We start from the raw sequence: 12,451 nt of genomic DNA on the forward strand, positions 1-12,451 counted from the left end.
CGTCCGTCACCACACTCGTATTTGCGGTTAAAAATAGTTTTGAGCGAGCAAAATAGGCTTAAATCATTCAGCACGCTGTGCGAGTACAGATTTCAACCAGCAGCAGAAACGAAAGGCGAATCCCACCGATTGTGGGTTGAACGGGGGTCACAGACACAGACAGTAATGTATTCCTGTCAAATACAGCGGCCATCGGCTTGCCGGCGACGGAGAAGTTGGCTCCCATAATATCCTCTTCTTGGCGTGTGGACTGCCCAGAAGTACCTGAACAGCCGAGCCAGCCGAACACAGGTATGTGATATGTCAGAGGAGAAACGAGCCGTTCACGGCCCACAAACCTCACCGCACTTTAGGGACTGTTCTTTACTTATGAAGGGACTTGTCAGGGGAGGAGGGTGGCTGGTTGATTCTTATTTAATTTATTTATTTTATTTTGATCCCCCCCTATGTTAATCACTCATTGATGCTGTTTTTGAAGTATGAATAAGTCAATAAGTAATTTATTCCATTGAAATATCATTGATGTATTATAGAAAAGTGATTTATCTTTTCATAAATGACAAAAGGCACATCTGCCCCATTTTCGCTGTGGTATCGTGATACTACTCAGAACCATGATATTTTCATTGGTATTGTACAGTGGGTCCCAATTTTGGTACCGTGACAACACTAATCTAGAGGGGGTTCATCTGCAAAAACTAATGAAAAACTAAACAACGATATTCGGTATTCGGTATTCGGTACTCGGTATTCGGCCAAGCGTTTAATATTATTCGGCTTCGGCTTCGGCCACAAATTTTCATTTCGGTGCATCCCTAATTATAACAGTGAGAAAAAGACCGACCCTGCTGTACTGGAACAAGTGAAGGGAAGCAGGGACCCTTTGCTGATATTCAATCAGCTGTGTGTCATCACAGTGTGTGTAGATGAACGTTGTTTGACTTCCCACGGAGATCCCTGCCTGTGCGGTATCCAGGTGCTGGCAGTTGCATGGGGGCGAAGCCAAACACCATTCATCTGCACACACTGTGATGACACACAGCTGGTTCAATATCAGCAAAGTTTCCCTTTATATTCATTGTCTTCTGTGGCGATCAGCAGTGATGTGGTGGTTCACTGTTACACTGTGATCTGTAGCCTATAGTTCGGCTTTAGCTTCTAACTGTCTTTGTCTTTTTAACCTGTTCTTGCTGCTGAGTCAGTTTGACATCCTGGATATAGCCTTCAAACACAGACTGTAGACCCCTCTGTCTGCTTCTCTCTGGAATCACTCTTTCATTTCTCCAAAAATATGATCATATTTCTTCAGGGAGTGCAGTTAGTTACAGTGTGGGCTCCACGCTTACTCCAAAAGCTTGCCGGACCATCACATCGCGAAAGTTCAGTTATTTGCAGACAACTCTCACTGAAGCTTCAGTGCCCCAAAATCTGGTGTTTGAGACAGCACAACATGCAACAATATAGATGCAATACTCCATCAGGCCTTACCTTCTGTTTCCCATACTAGCAGGGACCCTCCAGCCCTTTATCTGGCTGAGCTCGGGGTCAGCCACGTCAATGAGCAAAGGCAGGCGGGGCATCCATACACTCATCTCCAGTTGGGCACTCAGAAAACTGTAGGTAAAGTTCAGCATCACTTTGCTCTTTCCTCTTGTCTCCTTTCCGTTGACATAAACATAGTCACATCTCTCTGACACCTGGAGACAAGAAGGAAGAATTGACAAGTTAGATCTTGAAAACTTGGACAAAAGTATTCAACATCTTTATAAGCAGTCAGATAAATGTAATGTTTATAAAATTTATCATGGATGTAGTTGTGAAATGTTGTCGTTTGGATTGTTTTGAGAAATCTTCTGTTGTTCTTGTCCATTTGATGTTTTCAGTTAAACAGCCTCTTCTGAGATGCTGGAGGGTGGAAAGATTTGGCACTGCTTCCACAAAACCTCAAGTGTCAGGTCTGCTCAATTTCCTCTGTGTGTGTGTGTGTGTGTGTGTTTGTGTGCATGCAGATGCATCTTTAATGCGTGTGTGCACGCAGGATAATATGTGTGCAAGTGATGTGACTTTGGTCCAACTTAACAGATGGAGCTGAGAAAAGATGCAAACCTGCTTCCTCCAACCAGAGAACAAAACACTTGCCCAAACTGAATTACGACTGGCTGCAATGAACATGAAGTACAACTTCAATTGGTTGCCAAGGTTTCTCAGATGCATCTCCAACGTAGAGAAATCATATAGCAGGAACATCAGAAGTGTCTGTGATTATCTTCAAAGCACCAGAATCTCCTCATGAAACATTTTTTCCCCTTGAGGACGAAATCTATTAAACAATCTGTCATCATTTTTTTGTTTGTAATCACTTGCATTTCAATCCATTTCGATCTCAAATACCATCATAAGCTTGATTGGCACAACTGGTAATTTCAGCACATGTCCTCAGTACTGACAATTGCTTCTTTGTAACAAACCACTCACAAGAAGACTGTCATCTGTCTCCACGTCTTTGCATATAACTTGGCAGCTTTACTCCCAAGTGATGTCAGACCAGCCCCCTATCTCTGAGGAACAAAACTGACAGCTTGGTATCTGTCAGTTCTCTCCTCCTCCTCCCTTTCGTTTCCTCTTTCTCTCCCACTCTTTCACTCTCACCCTCATCCTACTAAAGTATTACTGTAACTCCTACATGCTCAGGCTTCTTGTAATGAGAACAGGTTGTGCTTCAGAAGGACAATTCTCAGGCCAAGATCAAAGTGATTTAAGATTGTACCTGGATTTTTCTTCAAGTGGTCTGTTTCATACTGTAAATCAAACTAAGGTACATAAACAAGTCCTCTGTGTCATCTTGCTCATGATGAGAAAACAATATGTACCCACGTGTTTTAGTGCAGAACTTCAATATCAAAATGATGTAGCGTTGCTGCCTTTCTCTGTTTTATATCACGGAAATCAGATATTTGTGGGATTTGGACTGTTTGTCCAACACAAAAAGACATTTTAAAGCCTCGTATTGAGCTCTGAGGAATTGTTACAAACATTTTTCACTACCTCACGATTTTCCCAATCAAATAATTGTTTAAAAATAAAACATAAATAATTGACAGATTAATGAATAATGAACAATGAAAATAATACATCAGTTGTAGGCTTGCAGTCTTAATTCACAATGAGACAAGTTGAAAACATGCAACTACTTGCAATGCATCGTTCTGAAACGTTCTACAAACCTGCCAGTTCACACCAATGCAACTAGATGAAACGGTGTATCATCTCTATGCAACAACTCTCTGTACTTCCGCTCTAATTTCCAGCTTTTTGGACATATTTTGTGGCTGAATATAATTTGTAGCTTCTTAAAATATGAATGAGGATAGTGATAGCGAGATACTGGCTACAGTTGCATTTGTAGACGCCATAATAATATAAATTACCAGCGCTAATTAATCAGTGTGTGTCTGAGGGGGGCATAAGCACATACAGCGAGCAGCAGCAGCAGCAGCGTCCGACACTAGCACACTGTGAGGGAAGGAGCACCTGCTGCAGCAAGCGAGCACGCAGTCTGCGGTCATTTGGCTTGAACAGCACACTTCACTACAGGCTGGTTGGCTGTTGAAACAGGTGATGTGCTTTGTTTTTAAACCAGCCGCCGGTAATTTGACCAGCGGAGTTGCCGGTGACACCATCAGCCGGCTTTAATCGAGCTCAGATGGCTAGTTCACACCACTGCAACTTTTCTCTGCAACGTTCTAAAATGATTTTGTCTTGTCCCAAATCATTGGTCTGAACACTGACATACAGTACAGGCCAAAAGTTTGGACACACCTTCTCATTCAATGCGTTTTCTTTATTTTCATGACTATTTACATTGTAGATTCTCACTGAAGGCATCAAAACTATGAATGAACACATGTGGAGTTATGTACTTAACAAAAAAAGGTGAAATAACTGAAAACATGTTTTATATTCTAGTTTCTTCAAAATAGCCACCCTTTGCTCTGATTACTGCTTTGCACACTCTTGGCATTCTCTCCATGAGCTTCAAGAGGTAGTCACCTGAAATGGTTTCCACTTCACAGGTGTGCCTTATCAGGGTTAATTAGTGGAATTTCTTGCTTTATCAATGGGGTTGGGACCATCAGTTGTGTTGTGCAGAAGTCAGGTTAATACACAGCCGACAGCCCTATTGGACAACTGTTAAAAATCATATTATGGCAAGAACCAATCAGCTAACTAAAGAAAAACGAGTGGCCATCATTACTTTAAGAAATGAAGGTCAGTCAGTCCGGAAAATTGCAAAAACTTTAAATGTGTCCCCAAGTGGAGTCGCAAAAACCATCAAGTGCTTCAACGAAACTGGCACACATGAGGACCGACCCAGGAAAGGAAGACCAAGAGTCACCTCTGCTTCTGAGGAAGTTCATCCGAGTCACCAGCCTCAGAAATCGCAAGTTAACAGCAGCTCAGATCAGAGACCAGATGAATGCCACACAGAGTTCTAGCAGCAGACCCATCTCTAGAACAACTGTTAAGAGGAGACTGCGCGAATCAGGCCTTCATGGTCAAATAGCTGCTAGGAAACCACTGCTAAGGAGAGGCAACAAGCAGAAGAGATTTGTTTGGGCCAAGAAACACAAGGAATGGACATTAGACCAGTGGAAATCTGTGCTTTGGTCTGATGAGTCCAAATTTGAGATATTTGGTTCCAACCGCCGTGTCTTTGTGAGACGCAGAAAAGGTGAACGGATGGATTCCACATGCCTGGTTCCCACTGTGAAGCATGGAGGAGGAGGTGTGATGGTGTGGGGGTGTTTTGCTGGTGACACTGTTGGGGATTTATTCAAAATTGAAGGCACACTGAACCAGCATGGCTACCACAGCATCCTGCAGCGACATGCCATCCCATCCGGTTTGCCTTTAGTTGGACGATCATTTATTTTTCAACAGGACAATGACCCCAAACACACCTCCAGGCTGTGTAAGGGCTATTTGACCAAGAAGGAGAGTGATGGAGTGCTGCGGCAGATGACCTGGCCTCCACAGTCACCGGACCTGAACCCAATGGAGATGGTTTGGGGTGAGCTGGACCGCAGAGTGAAGGCAAAGGGGCCAACAAGTGCTAAACACCTCTGGGAACTCCTTCAAGACTGTTGGAAAACCATTTCAGGTGACTACCTCTTGAAGCTCATGGAGAGAATGCCAAGAGTGTGCAAAGCAGTAATCAGAGCAAAGGGTGGCTATTTTGAAGAAACTAGAATATAAAACATGTTTTCAGTTATTTCACCTTTTTGTGTTAAGTACATAACTCCACATGTGTTCATTTATAGTTTTGATGCCTTCAGTGAGAATCTACAATGTAAATAGTCATGAAAATAAAGAAAATGCATTGAATGAGAAGGTGTGTCCAAACTTTTGGCCTGTACTGTAGGTAGAGGAGAAAAAATAACATATGACTTGTTGCAATATTTTTAGTTCTTATCATGGCTACTACAAGAAAAAACTCAACAATTTTTTATTTGTTTTATTCTTCAGTGTGAAGCAGCCAAAGTGGCGTGAAGTCTATTTTTAAATCTAGAGTGGACTGCAAACTGTGGCTTCACTTGTCGTCTTGTGACAGTATTACAGTCAGTGGACAGTGGAGCATTGTACTTGTGTAACTTGTGTTTTACCTCATAGTATGCAAGGTGTATAGTAGGGTTGTGCGACATGACAGTTTATACCCTGTAATGATAGACGTGTCCACCGGTAGAGATTTAGCAATGCTGTATCTACCACGGGAGCTATTCAGAGCAGGCTATGTCACAAATATGGGCTGGATTCTTGTGTGATTTCGTGATTTTTGCGTGATCTTTCTCACAAATTCAGCTGCCTCACAAGGCAACGTGATTTGGGCAGACATCAAGGAGGCGAATGAAACACAGAAATACAGAAACCTGTAACACTTGTGATTATTGTTCTCAGGAACCTTAGAGCTTCCATTATAAAAATTGTTTGGTTTGGTTTATTCAAGCTCAAGTTCATTTGCCCCCTAGGTGCAGTTTGTTTGGGCAGGTGTGAACACAGCAGTCCCACTTGGATGCGCACCAAAACAACCGGACCGAGACCTTCTTGAAGAGGTGGTCTCAGTCTGGTTACAAACGAACTCTGGTGCAGTTTGATTGTGGTGAGAACGTGTTCCGACCTCGATCCGAACCAACTGCAGTCACATTACACATGTTTGGGTCAAACATTAGCATGTTCTTGACTAACATGAACAATGACAGCAATATAGTCCACGATGGCCAGTGCTAAAATCAACCTGCATAGTTGTCCCTCCATTGTGACATTAGAAAGTGTCACATTTATCTTGCAAGTGTACTCTTCTTCAACGTTTGCTTTACTTCCTGGATTTTTCGCACATGGAAATTCTGACCAATCAAGAGCAGCTTTCTTGTGCAAGGCATTTGCTCAGTCCACTTGTAAATGCTGCCGTGAGAACACGAACCAACTCTAGGCAATTATCTAAATTTTTAACAAAATTAGTCCCTGATTCGGACCAAAGCAAGCAAACTCTAGGTCTGAAAGCACCCTGCGTTTTATTGTTGTAAGTCTTTTGTCTCCAAGTCAAGTGTCTCATGTGAAGCAGCTGTCTTTTTGTTTGTTTGGAAGTTCCAACTGAAGGAAGGTAAAGAAAGATTAAACAGAAAATAATCAACTGTGATGAAGTACAGGATGGTTATTTAAACCATGTCCTACTTGAATTCACAGAACAATTACTGTATCCTGATGTATACCGTTAGCATGATGTAAAATTACATAAACCATAATAGAAGATTTTGGCCATATTGCCCACCCCCAGTGTGCACCTAAACTGCTGTAAATTTAATAAACAAAAACCAGATTGGTTCTTCATTTGAAGAATTGCAGCTGTCTGCCCTCGTTGGTGCTGAACAGCTGATGTGAGTTGATGATAATGGCTTTTTATACTGTATGCAAATGAGTCTATTTTGGAGGTGTGTGCAGGTGGAAGTCGCAGGAACACACACATACACGACATGCACTAATGTGCAGGGTTTCTAAAGGCAGCCATCCAGAGAGTGAGCTGAAAAAATCCACTTCACTCCTCATTGAGTCTCTTAAGCCTCACCTCTGTTTTTGTTGCTGTGTTCATTTTCTCTCTTTCTCTCTCTCTCTGTCTCTCTCTCTCCGTCTGCCCGCATCTCTCACCCTTGACGCTGGAATCAATTTGCGTCAACCTGTCTGTACCTTTCTGGTTTTGTTCCACTTTGTTTCTACACTCTGCATCCATCTTCATTTCTCCTTATGAAAAACATCACACATGATTGCCACAAAGATTTAATTGAGATCTCTTGAAGGTGACATCCTCCCCTCCCCCAAATGTATCACCATGAACGTGTCGTGAAACCACGCACAAATCAATGTCACTTCTCCATGGAAACAATCCATTGTGTTGCTAATCATGCGGGTTTAGAATTTATCCAGAGTGACACGCACAAACACAGATAAGGACACCACGAGATCCAATTCACAGCGAGCCGTACATGGATGAGTTTGTGACTGAAATGACAACTGACTGACTTAAACTGAGTGACTGTCCGATTTCTGAGAGAGCGGAGCATCTGACACTCACATTTATACTCTGCTGGAACATTTTTGCTGTGGCCATTTTCTAAAGGATAGTTGGATGTCTTTAATTCACTGCAAAATAAATTGTCGTAACACTAAACTGAAATTCAGAGCACTAAGCGTAAGTAATATTTTCCTTTGATTCTTGCTTAGAGCAGCAAGTATGTGCAATTTCCATCATTGTAAAGTATAAAGACTTACTACAACTATAAAGTGTATTCCAGTGTGAGGTGGTTCAGTGGTTTATTGAATACATCTTAGGGCTCTTCATCATTGTGATAAAAGGAGAAACATCCAGTGCAACTCATGTTAAAAACAGAGCATCAAAACACTTGCTTGTTTTGATTCTTATTACTATTTGTCTCACTTTGTATTAAAATCAATCTGACATCGAAGTAAAAACCTGGGGGAGGATGTATCGTAATCCCTCGCTTTCAAGGTAGTCTTTAGATTTAATAAACACAATTACATTTCACCGCCGCTTGTTCTTTCTCACTTTTTGTTGTAGGAGAAAATAGTCTAACCGTATTTGTTTTGCCCAGTCGCAAAGCATGGAAATGACTTGGATGCCAGTCAAAAGCAGCAAGGGCTCACTGAGTCATGCTGCTTCCTGGCCTCACTTGTTACTGTAGAGCACTGTATGCCTCATAATAACGGGTAGAGTAGGAGACTGGCATTGAAAGCGAAAACATTCACATCATGTCTCGAGGAGGGCATTTCAACACAAGTGCGAGTCTGTCAGGTTGGCTGCGACTTGTACTCAGGATTGTTCTGCATTTGCAAACAGGAAGTGTTTTAAATCTTGTCTTTTAAGGGTGATGGCTGAATGCCAGTTTTTTCAATGAGGGCTATGACCAAATTATTCTTATCCTAACCATATTTTGAGTGTCTGATTTCCCAATAACAGCTTTTGACTGCTAATATGTGATATCAGAGGTCACTTGAATGCAACAACAGGGAGTCAAGTAAGCTCTATTACTGCTTGCCACGGCAATAGCCTGCCAGGCGATAGGGTAACTTTGATAACAATAATGAAAATAAATGAAAGGAGTGCTCACTGTGATAGTGCGGAGCTCCCGAAGGCCCACTGTGGAATTTTTTCTGAACTACTTTGCATTCCCTCTCAGCAAGTGTTGCGTTACCTTGCAACAAATGTTTGCTATCACTGCAAATATTTTGCCATGTCTGTTTTTTTTTTTCTCATAAAAATTATTTTTGGCTTCATTGCCAGATAGACATGAAATTGGGAAAAGAGAAGACAAGGACTCAGCTCCCAGTGCCCCACTGTGCCATATCTAGTTATTTGTCTTGCATCCCTCTTCAAATGCTGTGTGGTTTCTCAAAAAATATTGCAAGGGAAGGCAAACTTGATGCAAGTAGTAGCCAAGCAGCTTCGTACTGTATGGCACACGATTATGTTCCTGCCACTGTACTGTAAGAATCAACTTGTTAGGCAATCAATTAGGGCTGATGATAACGCTATCTCTTTACAAGAGAGACCTTGGCAGTGATTCATCTGCTGATTTTTTTCAATCCATAAATCATTTACAAAATGTTAAAAGAGTTTAATGGAGACAATCCAGCATGTTCTTATCCCAGCTTGTCAAATGCTGACACTTTCTCAAAATATGACTTATTGAATACCCTCCTGTGTCTATTTTTCCGCTCTGGGACGGTGTTTCAATTTATACTTCTACTACTAATACTACTTGTGTTTAGGTGACAAAAACCATCATGTTTTGGCTTAGAAAAAGATAGGTTGTTACTAACATACAGTAATGTAATGTCATGCACTGTAAAGCCCAATTTGCTCACTCAACTTAAATTTTTTTTGGAAACATCTTGTTCTAAAAACTTTTTGTTTAGTACAACACGATAACATTAAGGTTTTGAGCACACCAGACACAAAACAAATGTGTCACATGACCCTTGTCTGACAGGAATTTAATGTCAGTTTGACTTGACTGTTTTTTTGTTGTTTGAGCATTTAACTCTATAACATATGAACATAAAAACATTGGGTACATATCAAACAACTCTTTTTTTGATTTTCATTGAGCTATAATAATATATTGTGGCAAGCTAAGGTTTCCCGACTGCCAGAATAAGGCAAAAACATGAACTCTGAACCAGAATGTGCTTTTTATTTCACCCGTGCACAACTTCCTGAGCACACACTAACATCCGCACAGACTGTGTACATTGCTTACTCATGGTGCAAAATGTCTTTTACCACAAGATTAACTGTACCCCATTAGAACCATTGTGAAATACATAAACATTTATCACTGCGTAATGGGTAACGGGAGTGATTTAGATCACACTTAAACGGCCTATGGCCTTAAACACGTTGTCTCACAGCATGCTGGGAAACTCCACCCATTAAGCCCCAACATGCCACAATGTGTTGAGTGCACAATCATAGTGTTTAGAGATTATTGGCCTTACACTAAATGGGCGAAATCGGCTTTATATAATTTAGTCAAATTATCTCAAAACTCAAAAATTGTTGACTTAACATAAAAAAAAATTATGTCAAGCTCTAACTGAACATAAAGTGAAGACATTTTGACAACCTTGGGCATTTGCGTAGACTTTACATTAACATTTTATGTTGTGGGTGGATTGGGGTTTACAGTTTGTGACATATGTCACTAGCGTAGCATGCTACACATACTAGCACACTACCTTATTATCGAATAACTCCATTGACTTTTGGTTTCACACAGCAAACAAGCAGTGGGCTCCAGGGTGAAAGTCCAGTATTTGTTGGACCCATTCACCTCCCCTCCTGCCCACCATAGTGGGGCTTTCTCGCTCCCTCATCGGTGTGTTTCATAACACCACGAAAGGTGCCTTTGTGCGTCGGCATCTTACATGGACGTCAGCTTACATAGCAGCGGTATTTGACGACTGCGGTTGATGGCTACTGTGTCAACAACTGCTGCTTCCAGTGTGTACTAGGGATGTCACGATTACTTGATTTCACTATTAACCACGATTTTAAACGCCACGGTTAATTATTCGTAAAGATTCCTCAACACCATCCCTCTCCAAAGATTATGCTGGGACATGGAACCATATAGAGTAGGTCAGTGCAACTCACACGAAAACGAAGTTACACAAGCGGTGTCTCTGAGTGATGAAGTATGGATGAAGAAGACCCCCCCCCCCCCCAAAAAAAAAGGGATAAAGTCAGTGGTGTGGTGTCATTTTGGCTATCACAAAATGACCAAGGGGTCATTGTTGACGATGGCTGTCCAGTTTGTAAAACATGCCACAAAAAAGTCGTGGCCAAAGGATCAAACACGAGCAACATGATAGAACACCTGCGGGACAACCACACGGCTTTACATGCGCAAGTAAAGGTAAATGCACAATAACTGGGTTAAAATACGTCAATCTCAATTTATCTAATGTAACATTAGTTGAAAAATTATATGTTAGCGTGTCATTTGCAATTAATGGCGTAGTGGTATGATACGAGTTGGGCTTACAGTGCAACGTGACAAGCTAAGGCACGTCTCAAAACCTTTTTTGCTGGATAGTTTTGCAGTTTGTGCGCACACAGCATGAGGTTGTAATGGTTTTGGGTCCGTGTAGCTCTTTGGAGTGAGACGACAGGCAGAAACTCACATCCACACGAGTGCGGGATTTCACAAATGCTCGTCGTTTATTTTTACATCAACTTAAAAACACTCCAAGCTTACCAAGCCCGGTTGTACGGCTACTACATTTTCATACATGAACAAAATAGTCGCCACACGTACTCATAACCATCACTGTTGTGTTGAGAGATAAATGAAAAAGCAGGAGCACATAAGTATACGTCCGACCAGTGTTGGGTGCGCTCAGCAGACTCAAATCATTACAGGCGCTGCTTGATGACGTTGCTGCTAGGCGACACAGTATACACCATGTTAAAGGCACATTTCATATATTCGACTGTTACAAGTTCAAATCCTTTTTTTAGTCGTCAGACTGTTTTAGTGTCAGTGTGCAATGTGGAAGATATACGTAATTTCTTCTCAAGGTCCTCAGTCAGTGAACCTTTTAGCATTAGTATTACCTCCTTTTGCTTCCTCCCATCTGTGTTGAGTAAATGTTGGACTTGTCCTTCCAGCACGATGTCTGTTTCATTTATTATTAACACTGCATGAGATATGCTCTCAATTTATTTGTGTAATTGTAATTTAAAGAGAACAAAAAGATACGCACATCCTTGAAAAAACTTAGACTGCTGGACCACAAAGAGGCATGTAGTAAAAGTAGAGTCCGCACACTACTTTTTGGTTACTTTTCTTTGTTGCTATATTATTTTTGTTATGTTGGCATGGAAATAAATGAAACTTAAAGATCTATAAGGAGTGCTCATGTGATTTTACAGATTTATAGTGTGAAATTAATTAATGCATAATAATCGTGATAATTGTAAAACCATGATTATTTCTCTGACAATAATCGTACCAAGAAAATCTATAATCGTGACATCCCTACTGTGTACTATATCCAAAAGGTGCCTTTGTGTGTTGGTATCTAACACCCAGATCACTGACAGAATGACAATAATTAATGACTTGGGAGTGAAAAGGGGCTGGACAATCATGTTTTTCCAGAGTGTGAGGCAGCATCTTTAAATTGCTTGTCTGAAAATCAGTCCAGTTAATTTATGATTATAGAGGACTGAGAAAGTAGGATAGAACCAGTGGATTGTTGACAATTTTTTGCGACAAAAATGGATATGATTAAGCAGATAACATAGTTGTTTTCTGTTCATTTTGAGTTGACTGTCTAATCAATTAATTAGCTAATTGTCAAGGTCTACAGGCAA

At 41.1% G+C, this 12,451-nt stretch overlaps 1 protein-coding gene across 1 annotated transcript in view; it reads right to left on the reverse strand.

The window, feature by feature from the left end:
* LOC117269281 (transmembrane protein 132C) overlaps positions 1-12,451 on the reverse strand; it is a 239,762-nt gene that overhangs the window by 22,893 nt on the left and 204,418 nt on the right. The window contains exon 7 of the mRNA XM_033646202.2: positions 1,489-1,697. Within this exon, the coding sequence (XP_033502093.2) occupies positions 1,489-1,697 (209 nt within the window). The remainder of the gene's footprint in view (positions 1-1,488; positions 1,698-12,451) is intronic.

The sequence above is a fragment of the Epinephelus lanceolatus genome, chromosome 19, assembly GCF_041903045.1.
Source record: "Epinephelus lanceolatus isolate andai-2023 chromosome 19, ASM4190304v1, whole genome shotgun sequence".
NCBI lineage: Eukaryota > Metazoa > Chordata > Actinopteri > Perciformes > Serranidae > Epinephelus > Epinephelus lanceolatus.